Source organism: Hirundo rustica, chromosome 2 (genome assembly GCF_015227805.2).
Source record: "Hirundo rustica isolate bHirRus1 chromosome 2, bHirRus1.pri.v3, whole genome shotgun sequence".
Taxonomy (NCBI): Eukaryota; Metazoa; Chordata; class Aves; order Passeriformes; family Hirundinidae; genus Hirundo; species Hirundo rustica.
The window spans coordinates 31912013-31934478 of record NC_053451.1 but is presented as its reverse complement, the minus strand read 5'-3'; the positions used below and the strand labels follow the sequence as shown (position 1 = coordinate 31934478).

The 22466-nt window shown below is 41.0% G+C and overlaps 1 protein-coding gene across 9 annotated transcripts in view; it reads left to right on the top strand.

Moving 5' to 3' along the window:
* The window catches only part of TENM4 (teneurin transmembrane protein 4), a 585909-nt gene that overhangs the window by 494064 nt on the left and 69379 nt on the right, over positions 1 to 22466 (top strand). For all 9 annotated transcript variants that reach the window (XM_058419235.1, XM_040055308.2, XM_058419240.1 and 6 more), the window contains 2 exons: positions 12361 to 12480; positions 19970 to 20231. In XM_058419235.1, coding sequence (XP_058275218.1) covers positions 12361 to 12480; positions 19970 to 20231 — 382 coding nt within the window. The remainder of the gene's footprint in view (positions 1 to 12360; positions 12481 to 19969; positions 20232 to 22466) is intronic.

Below are 22466 nucleotides of genomic sequence, written 5' to 3'. Positions count from 1 at the left end.
CTGAGAGTGCCAGCAGAGAAAGAATGTGTCATTTAAGGTCACATAAATTCCTACAGGAATTACATGTGTTCCATAGGTCTGATGATAGAGCTGTATGTACGAAGGACATCTGTAGATGTCCCGCTAAGGGAAGATTCAGAATTCAAGAGGAGCATCTGCTAGCAGAAATGTTTGTCTGGTATGTAGGTTACTGGACTGAGGGAATGCAAAGATTCAGGTCAGTAGGAATGTTTTAATGACTGCTTTTGATTAAATGCAGTGGAAGTAATAAAACTTGTTCTATTTAAGTTAGGATGAAGAATTATACAGATACAGCAATGATTTACGAGGTTCCCGTTCTCAAATTATCAGCATAGGGTGTGTGCCACTAAATATGGTCTACAGATATGTCACCTCAAGCTGTGACTGTATTGCATCTCTCAAGTATCTTGGTTCACAAGAGTGATTGCAAGTAACATTGAAGAACCTCAACAGAAGGTATATTTTACCTGGTCTAGACTCGTGAGTGTTGGATTGTTGAAAATGCCGCTACCCTTTTGGGATTTTAAAAGACATCGTGGGTTCCTGTTAGTTCTTAAAGATCCTATAGATCTGGATAAACTCAACTATTGCAAGGGTTTTCTGCTTATTCGGCTTCTCCTTGTAGTTTCAATTGCCTGTTTCACCACCCAGAAAGCTGGACCTTTGAATAGCTCCTCTGGTTACCCTGGAAATGACAGTGCTTCCACAGATGTGTGAGCAAGCATGGTCTGGGATCATCTGGGATCCAGTTAGTCTGGACAAGAAAGACTGCCTGTATTTGCATTGTGGATATGCCCTTTACTCAGCAGCATTGTCACTGAAACTCCACCAGTTGCTTTTACAACAGACAGATGATAATATCCCTGCTATCTGTGGAGCTGCTCAGTGTCTATAAAAATCACAGCAGCTGCTGGGGACAAGATGAACTGTTTTCATCACTCCTTCCAGCTGCTGGCTTAAAGCTTTGTCTGACAGGACCAAGTTATTCTCATGGAGGGCTCCAGCATCCTGCTTTAGGCCAACCCTCTCCCATTGCTGCTGGGATGATTCATGAAGTCATCTCCTTCTTGGTGTGCATCAGGACTGTAGACTGTTGATCATGGAACTTCCTGTGTCTTTCTGTCCCAACGCCATCATCCTCATGGGGTAGGGTTGGAGTTGGATCCATGTCATTTGCTGTGAGCAGTCCCCCATGTGCAGACAATACAGAGGTGGCATGGATCTCTGTGTCCTGTGTGTCTGGTATCCTGCATGGGCACCAGTGGCACAGGCACACTCATCATTCAGGTCAGGAACTACAGCCTGCTCCTCCAGGCTTCACTAGGTCGTGGCTGACTGATTATCACCCTGAGGGAACCCAGGCATATTTGCATCCCTGTCTGGCCTGTGCAGAAGTGGCAACAGTGTGAAGGAGGTGACTGAATATCTATGCAATATATGTTCTGAGCTTCAAAACCACAGCTTAGCCATTCTTCAGAGAGAACAGCAGTGCAGATCACCTAATGGATACAAATAAATGAATGTCTTGTGACAGCTAGCATTTGAGTGAATTTATTATTGAATTACACTCTGGCTTTTTAAGAACAAGCTGAGCTGACAAGCTCTCTCACCAGTGCAGAAGAAAAAGAAAGACAATGATAAATTACCCTGATGGATAATGGCAAAGACCTTGTCTCTTCCCAAATACCAGCAATTATATATTATTTATGTTTGGGGAGAGAAAATAATCATTGCCCATATTGAAATGAGTGTTTATGATGATAAAGCAAGTAGCTAAATTAAATTCTGAATGCGTAGAATGTCTTTTCACATCATTTTGATGAACAGATAACAAGTACTCCTCTACTACTTGGTCGTTCTTGTATTGATTTTGAAACCACTTACTCTTACTGTTTGCTTTGTTGTTTTTAAGCCATTCTTAGTTGTCCATCACCATAAGGAATAGCACAAGATGCAGTGGTGTCAGTAAGTTGACTATAAAGTAGGACACCTGCTAATATTTGTTCTCTTTTGAGGGATGGTGTCAGAAAATGGCAAAAACAGGCTAAAGTCCTGATCCACAGTCTTTTATGATAAGTGTTGGCATAGGTTAAAATGCCTCAGAAAACCATGTGCAGAATTGGCACTTTTGTAAAGAAAATTTGAAATCAATGTTGAAGTAAGTGTGTTTTATACCCCTTCCTTTTTGAGACAGATTGTGTATGTCTACTTGCTGCCAGTAGTATCAACCCGTTCTGATTACTTGGGCAGCTAGAAATAGCCATCTGAGTTACATGGAACATCAGAGAGCAGCATCTGTTATTAGCTGCAAGAGTAGTCCCTGATTGCCCTCAAGTCAGTAGTGTACGTATAAGTTAATTTTGATGATTTAAAAACTGATCAGAATTAACTTTGCACATTTTTTCCCACTACTGAGTGACAAGGTATCCGTAAACATGTCACTTAACCTTCCTGTGACCACTCTGTGTGCCAGGCAGAACAATGCACCTTACTGGTCCAGGTGGAGAGGGTTACACAGCACAGTTAGAAACTCAGACAGACAGGTATGCTGTAAATGCCTGTGTGCACTGTGTTATTGTGAATAAATAAATGGTGTTTATTGTCAAAGAGTTAAATGCATTGATCCCAAGTCTCATCAAAACAAAAATGTGAATGTTGATCATGGCCAAAGAAGAGCTAAGAAAATGGCGGGGGGGGAGGGGGGGTGGAATCCAAAATATTTTTTCAGAATGTTTTGGTAGTCTATCTGGTCAGTCCTAAGTGATTTCTAAAAATATTGCTATGTTTTCTTAGTATCCTTGAGGGTATTTGCCCAGAGAAGGTGTGGCTGCCCTGTTCTAGGAAGTATTCGAGGCCAAGCTGGATGGGGCTCTGAGCAAACTGATCTAGTGGAAGGTGTCCCTTCCCATGGTAGGGGATTGGAACTGAATGGTCTTTAATGTCCCTTCCAACACAAACCATTCCCTGATTTTATGAATATGTTCAAAAAATCTTTTCTTTTCACACATTTCACACATTTTGTTCCATTCATGGAGGGCTGTGGGTTCAGCCCAGCAGATCTTTCTGTGTTTCTTCCCAAGGAAGTTAAGGTGATCTGTCTTTCCCGTATTCTTCCATTAAGAAAAGTGTAACTTTGATACAGCGACATGAGAAACACTTCTTTAGTTGAAGACAAAGTTAGAGGTCAAAGAACCAAAACTTACCAGTTGTAGCTTTATCCTGATGATTCTCCTGAGCTGGCAAGTCCGGCCCATGGCCCTGGCCCAACTCCATGCAGAGTTCCAGGCAGTTCCCTTCAGCAGCAGGAAATTCTCGAGGTCAGATGCACGCACTGAATGCAGATACCCAGAGGTGATGCAGGAGCTTAGGGAGCACAGCAACTCCGTGGGTTAGGACAGCTTGGAATGCTGCATCTGTTCAAAACTGTGTCACAGAGATAACACAGTATCCAGTGTTCTGAGGGTGAGCACTGGCGGAGCAGCATGGCACCTACATTAACGGAAGCAAGGTCATTTTTTTCCATATTTTAAACCAAGCTAACTCAGCAAGTCTTCAGACCCTCCTCTCCCCAGCATTATTATCTTCCAAAGGCATCATTCTTCCTTCAATGTTTTCTACTTAAATGAATTCCTTATTAGGTACAAGTCACAGTGTTTTGAAATACAGAATAACAAGGAATTTTTAAAAATGTACTGGTTTTTATCTTAGTAATTAATCCCTCCAAAAGGGATTAAGAGCAAAGCATATTTTTAAAACTTACCTTTCCTATGTACAGGGCTTATTTTTTTTTTTTTTCCAGTGTTTGCCATCTGATTTTGAGTTTAGCATAACATTATTCCCATTAGTAAATAAATGCAATATATGCAGCTACTTACATCAACTTTGTGGAATTTGTACCTGCAGGACGTCATGAAAGCAAAACTCCTGTCCATATTTATGTTCTTTTCCATAACATAGTGTAACCATGATGTTGTTATATTCCTCTTTGGTAACTGTCAGTAAAAGGAATTTGGTTGGACTCAATGATCTTTGAGGTCTTGTCCAACATTAATAATTCTGTAATTCTGTAAGTCCTGTGTACATTCATTGGAGAACATGGGCTGCAACTTTTAAAAAATATTTTTAAAACATTAGATATTTATGACCAAGCACAAAGGCAGGAGTAGGATCTTCCTAGTGTGATTTGGGCATGTTTCCAGGGCCCAGCGAGGCAGCTGACAGAAACACTGCACCATCCTGCACCTGGAATTAAAAGGTCTCTGGTGATACCTGTGTTCCAAGGAGTGTGTATAAAATAGCTCATTAAGAATTTTTTCATGCTTGCAAGTTTTGAAGTCTTGAAATTTAAGTACCTCCAAGATTACAGGGGTACTGATGTGCACTTTTGGATTTAGGAGTCTAAACTATGGTGTAGATGCTGATGCATTCTCTTGGATCTGCACATAGATATTTGATTAATATTTATTCAGTACTTAAGTTACTTTCCTCTGAAAAAGCTGCCTTATCAGGAAGAGTCTGTCCTTTGAGTGTGATATTTATGTGCTAAATTGGTTAAAACTTCCTATATAAAAATGCAGTTTTATAATCCCAAACATAAAATCTTTTATGTTTTATTGGACGTTTTTCCTAATTCCTTTGATTGTTACAAATCTATCAGATAGCTTATATGTAGTTAAAGAGCTTTCCCTATGATCATCAAAAGAGAGATCATTTTGTAATTAACCTGGAAATAATGTATTTTTCCTCCTGTCTGCTGGATTTTGTTTTTGTGGTGCCTCAGATTCAATGAAAGGCAGTACTTCTGTTCAATTCAATGAATTCCCGTACTTCTGCAGAACTGAATATGTGGGCAGAGCTTACAAAATAAATACCAGATGTAAAATACTGTAATAATACAGAACTACTAAGTTCTGCAGACATTTTTAGTGAAGACTTGACATGAATACACTATTCATCTCCAAAAGTTACTGCTGCATAAAGTCTTTATCTCTCATAGAAATAATGGCTATAAAATGGCTTCTGAAAAAATCATGAAATAAGCACAATTCAGTATTAGGTGGAAAAATTATCTTGCACCTTATGTACTACTGGACACTTGATTTGAATTGTACAGACCTAAAAAATATGAGTGTGATGCTGTTTCTTTGATATCTTATGCAAAGCAAAAAAGTGTTTCTTTGGTTTTACTGGAGAAAAGGAATCATCAACTCCTAAAGCATTAGTCAATCACATTGTGAGTAAAAGGATTCTTCACTGAAACTGCAGTAAAGCACAGCCCAACTTTATTATGTGTTGCATTTCCTATAAAACTGTGTTCTAAAATACTTTCATTTAAACAGTTGGAGCCAGTTTTACAATTTCACAGATGTCATCAGCATCTTTTCCTTTGCTGAGCAGCCTTCTCATATCCCTTACCCTCCCACCTTACCATTATAGCTCAACCAAGAAATCTTGAGGTGTAAAAATAGTCAGTCAATGAGGCATAAAGACACAAGATGCTCTGGATGGCAGGAGTGGCATCTCTTTCCAAGAGTGGCCAGATTGCTTGGCAGATCAGAGAGGAAGATTGTGCTGTCATAAAGAGCAAGGGTGCACATTGAGAAGGTGAATAATGTTCAATTCCTGGGGGAAGTTTTCAAAGCAATAAGGGCCTGATTCTTTCAAGAATGGAGCCAATAAGGAATTCTTGCAAGAGCTGTGATCATGGAGTTTCTCCAAGTGGTAGGTGGTCCTCAAAGGACATTTTGTTACCAAGCTGCAATGCAATAAAGATGCCTCTTTTTCTTTTTGGAGGAGCTACAACCAGCAGTCACTAATACTGCTGAAAAAAGATGATGCCCAAGGACACGTTCAAGAACCATCAGCTTGTAAGTCTTCACAGAGCAGTATGGAGTCAGGTGCATGCAGTGGGAAGCCTGAGAAACTGAACAATTGGTCACAAAACAAACACAAAGTCCTTGCATGTATACTAAAGATATCAGATGAAGAAGACTCATTGGTTTGATACTGTCAAGTTAGACCAGATCTAGAGACAGTAAGAATAAAATCTGCATCTAGAAATGTTACTTTAAATATTGATTCATAAGCACTTCCTTTTTGGCTTCAATTATCAACTTCATTAGCTACATTTATAAAAGTATCTGAGCATTATGTGACTTTTTCCCCTGTCCTCATTCAGACAATTTATGTAATGGGTCTTCACTGGATCTTTTCATTCACTTGGCTTTGCAGCGTCTGTCGTGGAACATCTAAATACCGTAGAAAGTTTCTTGCTAAAGGTTAACAGCTAAGGACCATGCCCATATAATCATCAGCATCTTCTGATCCTTCAGAGATGAGACCTTTTAAGTACCTTCACTGAGTAGGTTAAACAGGGCAGGTGCAGTTTCTTGCTGCAAACAACTTAGAGCTGACTTTCCTTTACTGATTCTTATCCTCCAGGCTCCCTGTTCTATCAGTGGCTCACAAAGCAGAATGGCAGGATCTGTTCCAAGCTATATCTGTCAGTGCCACTTAGCAGGTCCCCATTTGGGACATGGTCACACATTACTGCATTTAGTCCCTTTGTTACATTGAGACCAGCATCCTGGTGCTTCCCTTAGTATAAACTCCTCGGATGAGCACAGTCAGGTATTTAAAATCATAGAATATTTTGGGATGAAAGAGACCTTTAAAGGCCATCTACCCCTGCCATGAGCAGGGACATCTTCAGCTATGTTGGGTTGCTCAAAGCCCCATCCAACCTGGCCTCAAATGTTTCCTGGGATGGGGCAGCCATGACCTCTCCACACAGCCTGTGCCAGTGTTTTTCCATCCTTATCATAAACTGCTTCTTCTTATTATTAAATTATTCCATTTCCTATTGCATCAAGCCCTGCTAAATCCAGCAGGATTGTATCCCAGCTCCACAGCATGTGCCAAACCCTGTCAGAAACTCGCTTGTCCTGTCCATGATAGCAGGGGGTTCTTTCTGGATGACTGCTCTTTAATTTTCATTTCCTATATAAGTGTGCCTTTTTTCTTTTAACAAGTAGACCTTCAGAAGAATCATCTGCATTCTTTTTTACCTTAATTCCTTAATTCAGATGGCAGCTAAGAACAGTACATAGGTTTTGACTTAAAGCTTTTCTTACAACTAAACTGAACTAAAAAAGCCAGATGGATTGACTCAGTTCAAGGAAAGACTGTCAGGAGGTTTTTCTCCACAGATAAGAGGGAAATGGGCAGGGCTGTTTTTACAGACAGCTTTTGAGGGAAATACTGCCACAAGCAATCAACTTGAATGTCTCTATGTTCTGATCTTTCCTCTTCTTCTTTTGTCCTTCATCTTCCAGCTCAGGCATTTTCTCTGTGTCCGTGTGTTTGTTTGATCATGATGCCCTTAGCTTTTACCTGGCATTCTACCAAGCGCTCTGTCTATCCTGGTACAAGACTGCCCTGAGGTTGTTTAACATTAGACAGGTGCATTCAACCCAAAATGGACGAGGTACATTTTGCTTTATCCTCTCTTACTCTCAAGCAAAAAGGCCACAGCCAAGGCTAAAGACAAGAGACTGTAGCACATCTATGCTTCTAGGCATTTATCAGACTGAGCAGATCACAGATGAGTTTCAGAAAAATGCAAAAATCCCTATGCAAAGGATTATCAGATTACTACATCTATTCTTCTTATGTCTCTGTAAGGAGAGGATTGTTATTTTGCAGGTGCAGTAAAGAGACATAAACAGACCAGCTTACATGACTGGTGTCACACAGAAAGGCTGTAGAGATTATTTTTCATTAATAACATTCTCCCAGTGAACTATAACTTTCTGGATTTTTGTTCTATGGAGCTCTTTATCCTGAGCAGAGGGATAAATCCTCTATGTATTTGCATATATTTATATATACCAATAAAATATGAAAGTGGTAAGTTCAAAGAGATTTATCATGTCAAATTAAAATATTTATTATTAATAATTTGCCTGAGGATGGGTAAGCAGTCATGATAACCATTTTCACACATTGAAAACTTTAAGCAAGAAGGTCCAGTGATGTATGCTGGAAGTATTTTGAGGAGCAACAGAAATTAATCAGAGTGAGATTACCTGTGGCACCTATCCTAAGTCAGGGAGATCAAGGTAATGCATTTCTTGCAGAAAAAGTGGGATTTAGGATGCATGGAATTTTCTTCTTGTAGTGAAAAATGCTTAGCAGAAACAGTATTTTTCCTTTATTTCTAAATGCCAGAGTGTCACCAGAAAACATCTGTGAGTAAAGTGTGTTAGAAGGTCCAATGTCTAGGTTCTGAGACATTGGATCAGAGTTAGTATTAAAGACAAATCTTTAATGTGCTCTCATGAGGTGAACTGGCTTTTGTGGAATTTACTTTTCTGGCTTCTGTTCTAAGGCCGATTTGGTCTACTTGAATTTTGTTGACAGTCTGTCAAACTTTATTTGTCTCTGAGCAATATGAATGTAAAGGCATCAGTGTACCCCTGCCTGTTTGACCACTGTGCCCCAGATCTTACCAGAAAGACTTCATTTAATTTTCTTGGGAATAAAGGATAACTTCACAAAGCAACAGTGTAAAATTGATATACCATCTGACATTGTAAATAACATTTTGAAATGATTTGGTCTTTCAAGCAAGTTTTTATGAACAAAAAAAAAAAAAAAAAAAAAAAAAAAAAAAAAGGAAAAGTCTAATTAAAGAAGAGGAAAAAGGGAGACTGCTTTTCCTTGTAAAACAAGAATCCATACAGTCTCATGTAACAGTAGTGAAGTAAACAAAACAAACAAAAACAAACCGAAAACCAGAGGCAATGGGTGGAATCTATTAATAATTTAATGAAAAGACGAGACTCAAGGTACAAGAAATTGAATTTTGTTCGACTACAGAAAACACTCTGAAATAGCAGGTCTAGACTGATGGAATAAATCTCCTCTATTAACATGAGAGATAATTTTATGTAAATGTATTTGGAAACGTTCTAGCAGAGCTGAGCATCTTAGCAGTACCACTTAACATCTTTGCAGAGTAATTGCATTTAGACCAAGGTCAACTGAAGGAAATAGCTGACTAAATTAGCATTAACCAGGTTCCTGGGGGGCTTGAGGCATTGTAGACACTCAGTCTTGCCTCCAGAAAGGACATGTTGACACTGGAGAAGCCAGCTGCTTCCAATGCACTGTGTTTTATTCAAGTGGGGCAAATTTTATCACCCAAGGAAGATTTGAGACTCATCAGGGACAGTCTGGGCTTGAGTTCTGCAGTTTCTATCTCTACCTCTTTTAAATGGATTCAGGTTCTTGCATCTTGCTCCAGCTTCTTTTTATCGCTGTGATTTGGGAATGATGTCCCCATAGTTGTAGTATCTTTCCTTAAAGCATGGAAATAAAGCAATGGTTATAGTCCTCAAGAGGGTGGGGATGCATCTGGGCTTGTTGATGAGCTGCTTCTCTGGGAAGAGTCAGCCTCCAAGTCCATGAGCACATAGGTGTGCAAGCAGAGTTGGATGAGTGCTTGGAAGCATCAGCCAGAATGGGAACTAAGTCTCTTTCCAAAGGAGGGATGTCAAATGCATTTTCTACAGCCGCCAAGGTGAAAGGAAGCTCTTTGTCCACCTTGTGCTGGTGCTTGTTGTAGAAATAGTTGTCAATGATATGTAATGGAGCAGATGCTTGTGGATATAAAACACAACCCGCATTTACTGAGCCAAGGTCTAGGCCAATCTGCTTGCACTGTTACTTAGAACTTTAAAAATGCCTGGACTTGTGTTGTGTGTAGAGCAGCAGGAGAGACACCTGCAACATATATTTTTTTCTTTCCTTGCTTTGACGTCTTGGAAGAAAAAAAAAAACAGGTGGAAATGTTCTTCTTGGGTTCACAGATGATCTTGTTCTTACTATTTTAAAACATTTGCAGTTGCAGTGTTTACTTCAATATGTGGTACAGAACACCGATTCCTTTTTTACTCAAGTCTTAGTATTCATGAAACAGTTTGCAGTGATTCCTTGTCTTCCACAAAATATGCAGCCCATTTGATGAGAAGTTGAGAGAAGGCAGTTTCAAACCCATCATGTGGTCTCTCTGAAGAATGGAAAAGAAGATAGAGCAGAGTGGAGCAGATCATGAAAAAATCTGGGAAGAGAAAGCCTGGGTTCTGCTGTTGGCTCAGAGATTTGCTCAGACGCATTCACTGAGTGCAATAATTGCATTGCAGATGGTGACCTGTTGACTTCATTGGGGTTTTTCCAAGCATTGACATTTTTCCAAGCATATTCCATGGCATCATGATCCTTTTGAGTTATGCTCTACCTGTGTGTTATAGGGTGATGTGCAATATGTGGATTATTGTTCTGCAGTTGTTGTATATGGAAAGCTGAGTTAGAGCCCTTAATGGGAGAAGTGATAGAAGTATTAAGGATATTATTCCCCCCATCAGGCCTATTCCTGAAAATCTTCAAGGCCAAGTTAGATGGAGTTCTGACTAAATCAGTCTAGTGGAAGGCAGGTGGATTGGAACTAGATGATCTTTAATGTCCCTTTCAGCCCAAAGCACTGTAGGATTGTAGGATTATTAGCTCCAAATTTAGTCCAAGTCTTTTCCTACATGACTCCTAAGAAGTCAGTGATGATACATCAGAGAAAACTCAGTGACATAAAAATCATTTCCAGTATCTAATTTTCCTGTGACCTATTCCAAAATTATATATGAATATAGTCACATCTTAGATTGCAGCCACAGTTTTCATTGCTGCGGTAATTTTTGATAATATTGGAGCCCTCCATTTAGATCATCCGGAATTTTGTTTAAGATTCCGTGGCAAATGGTCTGTTTGCTGTACTGTGGAAAGTAAAAATTGTGCAGCCTTTATTAAATAGAAATTATACTTTATCTCCTTGCATTATACAATCTCAGATTTTTAGGTAGACTGTAAGAAAATAGCTGTCTCTTTCCCTAATGATCTGTGTTTATGAAATCATCTTTACAAACCATTGCAGAAATCATCCTTTGCCTCACTGAACCAGCAAAGCACCATTACTCCGTTGAAGTGCAGCTGGGATGATTTACTCTAGCTGAGATCTGGTTCTGCACCTGGAGAAACATTGGCTTTCAATCTCTGCTCTCCAGCAGGACAGCAGTTAGGAAAATTATTCATTGGGTCACGTTAGCACACTGACACTACAATTTGCTGTTGCTGCTCAGAAAAATAGTTACCTTCAGCCAAAAATTGGGTTCAGACACTCTTGCAGACATGTGATGTTTTGTCTTTATGGGAAGCTCCTAAGGTAGCAATGTAGTAATGACTTAGAAGTCTGGAAACAGACTTTGGAATGAGAACCGAGAAAATTTGTCTTTGGCTTTACTGCAGGTTTTCTGACTGACCTTGGACAACTGAAAATCATTCCATGTTTTATTTCCTCTCTCTGTAAAATACCAATCTGGCTGTATTAATCAGTGTTTGTAAAGATCCTTGAAATCCTTAGATAAAAGAGCTTATTACAGATAACAGAGTAGTTGGAATAGATGTAGCCTATAAAATGGTGCAATCTACTGAACTTGGGAAGAAAAAGAGGAGAAGAAAAAGCCCATCCTATTAGTGTGCTCAGCTCCCCAGGCAGATTGTAAAGAAGCTCTCTGAACCTGGCAAATTATCTGTCATGGTTTTCCCAAATGGGAAAGAAATGAGCTGCCAAGCCTTGGCCAGGAACTTCTGTGGCTTTTGTGCCTTAAATATGTCTGTGTACTGCATGGTAATTTTCTGTTCTCTTTGATTTTAAAACACACCTTGCTTTTAATTAGGGCAATACTGTTAAGACAGTACTGGCTGTTCGGAAAACGTTCTTCACTCAGAGGGTGGTTGGGCACTGGAACAGGCTCCTTAGGAAGTGTCATGGCACCAAGCCTGCCAGAACTGCAGAAGTGTTTGGACAACACTTTCAGGAATGTGGTATAATTTGAGGGCTGTTCTGTGCAAGGCCAGGAGCTGGGCTCAGTGATCCTTGTGAGTCCCTTCCATCTCAGGAGATTCTATGATTCTGTGAAATTTCAGTTTGATGATGTGAATCCTACAGAAGTTTATACTTAATGAAGTATATGCTGCAACAGTTGCTTTTGTATAGTAGGGTAATTGTGAACCTCACCTTGAGTATCAAAGGTTTTTACACAACACCTGAAAAAGCCTTCATGGGCAGCATCCCACCATCAAAACACACAGCACGCCCTCCAGCTTTACAGGTTGTAAAGGTCTTGGCTTTCTAATCTGTAGGAATTTGCAGCCACATCAACAGAGGAAAACCCTGCATTTGTCAAGAAGACTTGCTATTTCTTATCATTTTTCTCCTTCTTGCAGACATGCATGTGTGATTCGAGGCCAGGTGATGACAGCAGATGGGACCCCTCTAGTTGGAGTGAACATCAGCTTTGTCAACAATCCTCTGTTTGGATACACAATCAGCAGACAAGATGGCAGGTAGGATGTCTTTATGGGATTTACAGTGTTCAGTCTGCAGTAACAGCATTAATGTCATGACCACTAAAGAGAGACTCCTTCCAAGAGCACATTTATTGTTGATGCCTTTTGAAGATGTTGATGCATTATTGTTGGCTGTTTCGGGGCTAGTTTTGGCTGGTGACCAGTCCCCAGTGCTGTTCTTTGCTGTTCAGTTTCCAGGGCCAATCTTGTTCAATGTATTTATCAATGGCCTGATGCAGGATTTGAATGCACCATTAGCAAGATGCTGATGATACCAAAGTGGGAGGTGCTCTTGAAGCTCCTGAGAGACAAGAGACCATGCAGAGGAATGTATATAGATTGGAGCATTGGGCTGTGATGAATGGAATGAATTTTAAGAAGTCAAAATGTGGATTTTCTGCACCCGGAACAGAGTAACACCAGGCACAAGTATAAACTGGGAGAGTGGCTGGAGAACCGCCCTGCAAACTCTGATCTGGGGGGGCTGGCCAGCAGCAGCTGAATAGATGCTGTTAGAGCAGTGTGTCTTGGCAGCCAAGAGGACAAACCCCATCCTATGGTGTATCAAACACAGCATGACCAGCCAGTCAAAAAGGTTGGTGTGCTGCTGCATCCAGTGTTGGTGCAGCCTCGCCCAGAACACTGCGTGCAGTTCTGGGCCCCACAATTTAAGAAAGGTGTTCAAGTTACTTAATGTGTCCAGAGAAGGGCAAGAAAGTGGTGACAGAACTGGAAGGAATGTCCTGTCAGCAGCATCTGAGGACTCTGAGTTTCTCCAGTTCAGAGAAAAGGAGACTTGAAGGGTGACCTCATTGCTTCCCACAGCTTCCTGTGGAGGGGGTGTGGAGAGGGGCCTGCTGAGCTCACCTCCTTGCTATCCACTGATAGGACTCATGGGAATTGTTCAATACTGCATCAGGGGAGTTTTACACTGGACATGAAGAAATATTTCTTAACTGAGAGGGTGCTTAAACACTGGAACAGGCTTCCAGTTAAGAAAACTGTCCAACCACCCAGCACCGCTCTGGCCGTCACACTTGCACCACCTGAGCTGGGACTGAGGCCCTTTCGTGGCTACACCCCACACTCATAGTCACACCAGGGTTCCTTACCTGCTCGATCCCAGGTTTCCCATAGCAGTGTCTCAGATATCCAGATCCCTAAAACAATTTAGTCTTGGTACAATAACTAAATAACAAAATAAAAGCCAGAGCTGGTGCCCACAAGGAGGGACCCCAGACAAAAGAAAACCCTGGGCTTTTGTCCCCTCACAGTCTAAGCATGGGAGAGTCTGGAGTCGTCGGCTCCTGTCGTGTCTCCATGTGGGCACTCAGAATTCCCTGCCTCTTGCCTCAGTCTTTGGCTTGGCCTCCTGCCCCCCAAGGAGTTCAACCTGCAGCTCACACTGCAGTTGCACACTGAGCTACCTGCACCAAATGTAACCTCAGCATTCCTGGAGACACTCAATGCCCCAAGCCTGTCAGTGTTTAAGAGGCATTTGGACAATGCCCTTAATAATGTGGTTTGATTTGATCAGCCCTGAACTGATAAGGCAGCTGGATTTAATGATCCTTGTACTTCCCTAACAAATGAATAGCTCTTCTCCTCTTCTCTTCTCTTCTCTTCTCTTCTCTTCTCTTCTCTTCTCTTCTCTTCTCTTCTCCTTCTCTTCTCTTCTCTTTCTCTTCTCTTCCCTTCTCTTCTCTTCTCTCTCTCTCTTCTCTCTCTTCTCTTTCTCTTCTCTTCTCTTCTCTTCTCCTTCGTCTTCATCTTCTCTTCTCCTTCTCTTTCTCTTCTCTTCTCTCCTCTTCTCTCCTTCTCCCTCATCCTCTCCTCTCCTCTTTCTCTTCTCTTCTTTTCTCTCTTCCTCTTTCTCTTCTGCTCTCTCTTCTCTTCTTCTCTTCTCTCTCTTCTCTTCCCATTAATTTTTATTATTAGGTTTGTGATATCACCTAGAATCTTTAGCCAGCAACCATGAATATAAAAAAAAAGATGTCTCCTGCTCCCAGCAGCTCTATTCTTGCTAATTCATGTTGAAATGATTAGGAAGAAGTCATTAAGATTACAGTTGTGTTAGAGGCAAAATCTGAGCAATCATGCTCAAGCAGAACAAAAGCAGTGCAAATTGGGAATGTCTTTCATCTTATCTTTTGTTTGTCAGTGCTAATTGGCTCCCTTTCTTTTAAGAACAAAAACGTAGCAGAAGGGGTTTCCAGCTGCATATGTTCTGCGTATTGACTACTAGCCACTAGCACTTGGGAGAGGATTTATGGATTTTAGCACCTCTCCAATCCACAACTTTCATTTGAGTTAGCCAGAGAAACGGATAGAATTGTAATGAAAAAAAGGAACGTGTGCTAGCAACGTGTGCTTGATGCTGTCCTGTTCACACTCAGGAATGTTTGCACCTACTGTAACACTGATGGGGACTGGGAGGCTTTCCAAGAGATGCTCCAACTCTTTGATGTTATGACAATAAAATGCAGATGATAAAGAGGCATTCCAGGAAAAGGACACCACTGGACCTGGTGTCTCTTACTGCCAGTAGCTTAGGCATTACTGCAAAAAGGACAAAATTTGAACATTTGTGCTTAAGAGTATCTCTGGCAACCTTACTGAACCTACTTTGTGGGGAAGTGGGATCCAAACCACACACTTGCTGTGTGTGGAACAGCTCAAAGTCTGTGTCCAGTAGAACAGATAAATATGACTAAAAGGTTTCTGGACAACAGCTAGTCATAACCTTTTGTTCTGTCTGTTTCCTTGTATGTGTACAACACCAAACTACTGTGTGTAATCATTCATTTAGATTACAAGTACTGAGAGGAGAGAAACCATCTCTTTGCTTTGCAGTTGTGCTGTACCTAGCACAGAGGGGCTTTATGGTAAACTGGACCTCTGGCTAGCCAACACGTAAGCTAAAGGGACAGAGCATGGAGGTGACTGCTGCTGTCCAGGCTCCCGACCTTTGTAATATTCAAGCAACTACTTCTTCCTGATTATTGGGTGGTGAAAATAAACCTTCCCTGCTATAAATCTACTTCTACTGGCAGTTCAAGCTAGGGCTGCTCCTTCCATGCTATGTCCTTCCCAAGGTCCAGCTGAGCAGGGGCACAGGGCAGAAAGCAATACAGCCAGAGCATCAATATGCTCCACTAGGCTTCGGTGGATTCCTGGTTCCTTGGAGTGGCTGCCAGCCTCCAGAAGCTAAATTAGTTTCAAGGAGCTCAGGGCTGCAGTTTGCTGACTCAGTCCCCAGCAGACACTCAGCTCTAAGTGATAAAAATGACAGAGATCAGCTGTCTCAGAGCAAGGAATCTGTGACCAAGTGGGATTCATCCTAAAGCTGTGATTTCTGTAGGCAGCTGGTGGGGGTCAGTGTAAGCCCAGACTCTGTGGTGTCAGCTCTTCTGATATCTCTTTCTTCACCTTCCTCTCATGTCAATCTGCTTCTACAAAAACCTGGTGCAGAAATATCAAACAAATTTTCCAATTGCAGTGCTGAGCCTCCAGAATAATGAATATAACTTCCAGTTTGGCTAAGGGATACATGGCAGGTATTTTCTCAAATGAATAGGCAGATCACTGCATCTGTGTACTCTGTAGGTACTCTGTGGACTAAAACCACTTGTCCATAAATGGACAAGTTTAAGAACACCAAAATCCATAGAACCATGGAATGGTTTAGGTTGGAAGCAACCTTAAAGATCATCTAGTTCCAACTCCCCTGCCATGAGCAGGGACAACTCCCTCTAGACCAGGTTGCTCAAAGTCTCATGAAAACTGTCCTTGAGTCCAGTGACTTCCTCAGTGGTCTGTAAATTGTCTTGAACTATTTAAGACAATTCAAGCTAAAATTTGTCAGGGTAGAAAATGTTGTCAGATATCCCTAATTTCTAATCCCAGCCTCCCTGCTGATTTAGTGGGTACCGTTAGATGCATCTCTTGATTTTCCCTGGCCAGGGAACCAGCCTGTGAAAGGGAGTTAGTATTTACTTGCCTTCCTTACTGATTGTTATAGGATATATTTAATACTTTTTGTAAAGCACTATTAAAATAATGCAAAGAATTCATGCTACTCCAGTTTCTATTTTTTTTATGAGTTTGCGTAATTTTTTTTTGATAGAGCATGACATCTCATCAGCTTTTGTACAGCGAAGTTTTCATGTGATTGAGTCAACTTTGTTTTAAGGAATTTATGCTCTTAGACAAGAAGCAGGTTCTCCTCACCTACAGTAGCCAACTGCATGCATTCCCAGTCCAGAGGAATGCACAGTCATACAGGGTCATCTCTCCCATCTTCAGTGTCATTCTGGTTTGGAGAATAAATGGGAGCAGACATGCAAGCAGTTACCTTGTTCCAGGGGTCATGAGATAACAGCATAAAACTCAGCAGGGTTATTATTTGGCATATTCACCATAGGAATATCTATTCTTGAAAATGTGCACTGAGTTGCCTTAAATTGATTTAGTAAATCAGTTTACTGATAGCAGGGAAATAACTGGGGTTTTAAAGTAAGGGAATTTAAAGATACAATTGCATTAGTTTAGCTAGATTCGTTCCTAAGCTGATTTTGTTGCTCCAGGTTTGGGGGTTTGGGGGTTTCTTTTTTGTATGATAAAGTTTCCAAATGAGTCAGTAAAATTTCAGTTTTAGAATTACAGTGAACTACATTTTTCACTTCTGTAAGGAGGCTCACCTTATTCCAGGTCTCTCCTATTACCTTGCTCAGATAGAGCCTGAAATAGTGAAACCCTGGTCCTGTTTAAGTCACAATCCTTAGACTGGGTAAAACTTTTATAACTTCAAGGGTTGCATGTGTTTTTAGCGTAATTACTGCAACAGAGACTCTGTTTATATAACAAGGCATGAATTTAAAATTACAACTCTCAAACGACTCTGTTGCATGCATTTCTCTGTAAAGCAAAGTTAACAGACAGTTCAAAGCATCAGTGCTGGATTATACACCATGTTTTTAAATAAAGCTTTAAGTTTTATTAAAGTGTTAGTTTAGAGGGGCTGCAAGTCCTCAGTATCCTTGGGTTGTAGGAACAGTGTTAATGAAACAGCAAGAAAGTCTCCAGACTTTTTCCACATTACATTCAGCAGCTTTGGCGTGGCTTCTCTGAAATACCAAAAACATGAACTTTCAGAGAAAAGAGATAAGAAAGGGTTACACTTTCCTGTGGGTTTTTTTTTATTTTTTGAGCCTGCTTTGGATAAATAGATAATTTCATCCTTCGGCTTGTCTCTCCAGAGTCTTTAAAGAAAAACAACAAAACAACTGTACCACAAGTATGATTTTTACAGAGTGATAAAAAATACATCAGATATGAGCAGCAAAAACAGAAATAAAATTATCTCATTCCTTCAATCCCAGGACAGTTTTCCTTTTGTTAAATTTAATTTCACAGAGGGAAACTGGGAGGTGTTTTCAGTTTGGTTTTTTTCTGTTTGGTTTTGGTTTTACCTTTTGTTCAGTTCATCAAGGTAACTTGGAAGCTGCACCTGGGACTCTGAGAAAACCAGCTTGTGAGAGGCACCACTTGCTAAAAAATACTGCGTGTTTCTGTTTTCACAGCTGCTGGAGCCTGACACGAAGGTGGTGCTTGCCCTTCTGCATCCTTTTTTGGGGATGCAGGAGAGGCCAGGACATTTCCCCCCAGCAGACTGCCATCCCTGATTGAAGGCTCAGTGAAGCCAAAGGGATGAAACTGAGGTGTTTGCAAATAAAGCCTCTTCCAACTTGCCTAAAAACTTGTTGAGCATCATTTGTAATGTTTATTTCTTCCCTCTTGTTGGCCCATTCAGTGCCCGGATCCATGCAGAGCAAGCATCTCTCTCCCAGCTGAAGGACTTGCCAAATTCTAATTGACTGTTAAAAACATTCACATCAGGGTACAAACGTAGTGCAGTTTTGCTGGCAGGGACCAGCAAGTTACTCCTCAGGCTGCTGCAAGCCAAGCTCCATAGGTCTGGGAACGTGATGCCCCAACTCGAGTGGTAGAATAAACACGGCTTAGGCTTTTTGAAGTGCTTTCCACTTCCTCTCATGGACTCAGTTCAACATTCTTTAATGAATAACCTTCTTTTCATAGTTCTATTTCCTAAATGGCACCTCAGTCTATCAGCCGTGAAATAAAAAAGGTTCCCCCAAAAAATTGCTTGACAAAGACTTTTTTAGAAATAGTTCGTTCCCATTGTTGCTCCTCTGGGATATTTGCACCCAATCCAAAAGCCTCACAATTAATTTAAAAAAAAAAAATAGATCATTTTTTCTCCTTCTCTCTTACCATGTATTTACAAGGTGCACCAAATCTGGCTTGGGGCAGTTAGAGTATTTCAGATCCCAGTTCTCATGCAGAGAAGCACTTAAGCTCATAGCTCCTTAAGCAGCTCTGCTGAAACCAGTGAGCCTGATCACATGCATAAACTCTCAGGGAGAGTGTCATACAGCAGTACCAAGCATGAAAGTGAGAAGCAGGGATGAGAAAACTTTCTTTGCCTGAAGCACATGTTTGGCATTGCAGCCGAAGAGACAGTGAGAAAAACACAAAGGAGCAAAAAACAAAAGAGATCGTCAATTTCTGTGTAAATCCTTTCCTTTCTTACTTAACACCTCTTTTTGGGGTCTATGCACAGTAGATATATCCCCGTGGTACTTGATAAAATCTCCCTCCATGACAAGATGAAGTTTAAATACAAAACTAAGAAAACCACCAGAACCTTATCCCAACATCTTTACATCCAGAGGAAGAATATTTCCCTTATCAAGGTAACATTTTTTCACACAGCTCTGGAAGGCTGTGGGCTATCCAACACTAACACAGGCAGAAAAGTCACTTGGCTGGAGATAGCTTAGGATAAAGTCAGAGACCACAGGCAGTGGTTCATCTGCCCTGCTCTAAATGCTTAAGAGTCAAAAAAGATAATGTGCTGAGTGCTGTGACACACAGACACCTTGCACTGTATGTATTTCTAGTAGAGTAGGCTCAGTCCATGACTGGGCTCTCCGTGTTCCCTGGGTTGCAATAGGCATTAGTCAGGTTAGCAGAGATGCCAAGACAATTTATATGGGGATCTGTCAGAAAAACCGCTTTCCAAATAGTTTATTTCATCGTGTGAATTGATCCAATCTGTGCGTTTGTTTGGATAATAACTACTTAAAAAAAAAAAAAGAAAATTAGTATGTATGGCCAAAATATATTGGTGCTAGAAAAGCACCAAAAAAGATGCACATATTTCAAAAAAGGGAGGGGTATGATTTCAATATATATGAGGACAAGGTTCAAAGATGCTGAGCTTGGATTCCTGCCTCTGACATTTGCTGTTACTCAGGTAAAGCCTATTTGGGCTGCAGATTTTATATCCATAAAATGAGAATTATATTTCTTGCAGTTATTTTTCTGGGGTCCTTGCTAGGGAGTTGATACAAACAGATAGGGTAGTGCGTGCACTGATTTTGTATTCTGTCTCTTAAAACAGCTTTGATCTTGTTACCATTGGTGGAATCTCCATTATCCTGCACTTTGAGCGGGCTCCCTTCATCACCCAGGAGCACACGCTGTGGTTGCCGTGGGATCGCTTCTTTGTGATGGAAACCATAGTCATGAGGCACGAAGAGAATGAGATCCCAAGCTGTGACCTCAGTAACTTCGCACGGCCCAACCCTGTGGTCTCTCCATCTCCACTCACTGCTTTTGCAACTTCCTGCTCAGAGAAAGGTCCTATTGTTCCTGAAATCCAGGTATGAACCGTCTGTGCTGAGGGACAATAACTCAAAATCATAGAATGGTTTGGGTTAGCAGGGACCTTTAAGATCATATCATTCCAAACCCCCTGCCATAAGCAGGGATACCTTCCATTTTACCAGGCTGATCAGAGCCCTATCCAACCTGGCATTGAACTGGGATTGAGGCATCCACAATTTCTCTGGACAACCTCTGCCAGTGCTTCCTCATCCCCTTCTTCATTCTGTGCTTCTTTTGACAGCTTTAAGCAACACAAATGCAACTATTCCCCTGCTTTCCTAACAATAAGCATTCCCTGTTTGTTACCCCATTTTTCAGACATTTGACAGGAGCACTCTCTCCTAGGCACTTGCTTTGCCAGATTTCTTTTCCCTTATCCCTGAGAGATGGAGGCAAAGCACTTGTGACTGACAGCATGTGAGCTGGGACCCTTGTGTGACTGACAGCAAGCCCTTGGTCAGCCCTTTGGTATTTAACATGCCCAGCACCGGGCTGGTGCCCTTCCTCTGCTCTAATGCCTGCCTCCTGTTTAGGAGCCAATTCTACCCACTGGGCACTATGAACCTTGGTGGTGGAGTGTTGGAATGAACCTTCTCATGGTTGGAAGTCACACCCCCCGCACTCTACACAGCTGCTAAGACATGCAGTCAGCCAGCAGATGGCTGAGAAGGGGCCAACCTGCAGAGCACCCCAGTTTTATTGCATTGCATGACATTTGGCATAGATGAGCAGAGTGACAGGGTTACCTTTAATTTCTCATCCCTATTTTCCTTTTTTTTGAGGAAGTGTGAGTAAGATAAAGAACCTTAACAATCTGCTGTGGCTTCAAAGTATTTTGTGAAATGGGAAGCTGTGCTTTAAACTGAATAGTCAAAAAATCCAAACTATGAATTTTCCTTAAAAACACTAATTCTATTGAAACATATGGATGTAGCATCAACCTTTGGATCTTGGACATGCTGTTCTCTGGATTTTATATGTCTGCATTCAGCATGTCCTAAGTATTGCATTTAGTGACAACAATCTGCCAAAGTGGAAATAATAACGAGTGTAGAGACAAATTGTGTGCTTCGGGTGTGACTCCACTGGGGTTGCAGTACCATTAACGAGGAAAGAAGTAACTTTATACCTTCTGATTTTAATAAAGCAGGTGCTAAACCCAGGAACAAATAAAGCTAGTGGTCTCTTTACATTTCCCTCTGGACCAAGTCTTATGATAATTTCTCATACTAATTTCCAATTACAGTCACCATGTTTGTCCCTGCATAATTACTAATTAAGTCCTGTATCTTATAAAGTCCGTTATGTTATAAATTCTTGTTTCAGAATCTTGGTTTCCACATCTTTTTATTAAATAAACAAACACCATGAAAGGTAATGGTCAGTGCTGCCTGGGAAATAGCAAATATCTGATGCAGTGCAACTATGATCATAACCTCAGTCATTATTTGGTTTCACAAACACTTTACAGTAGACCAGGCTGCACAGAGCCCCATCAACCGGACTTTGAATGTTTCCAGGAATGGAGCATCTACCATCTCTCTGGGCAACCTATGTCAGTTTTTATGTTTTAGCACCCTATCAAAGATATTTAATGCCATTTGAAATGTCCTGATGATATCCTGCTTGACCTTTAACTGCCAATCCAGAATGATCCCCCTATCAGTGTCCTGAATTTTATCTTCTGAATTCTTATGAATGACAGATGACTTGGACATCCCAAATCCCACTAGACACCTGTAGCTATGGAATCTAATACATTAGAAAGATTGATTTTGAGATTACAAGGAGTTCAGTTGTCTGGATATGTGCCAAATATCCGAACTCCCATTTGAGCAGACAGAAATCTAATCAGTACATCAGTGGAGCCTACACATCACTTAAGCTGACCACCCTGAACCTTTCTGGTTCTCACCAATGGTATCAGTTGGATTCCACTGACCAAAACTGATGTTCACGTGCCTACCTCACATGAGCGTATTTATAAGTTGACATCTGGATTTAGATACCTTGAACTGGAATTGAATTGCACTCTTAAGTTTACAAGACAGCACCAACTTTCTAAAGAGTCTGTCTTTATCTGCTGTTAGCTGTAGGGAAAACCTAAAAGAACAGTTCAGAGGAGACAGCTAACTTAGGGTCCTCCTAAGTAGAGATAAGATGAATCCCATGCATGATGAACACAGTGCTTGTTCTGTGTGCTGTATGTCTGAGCTAAAACCTGTAAATCA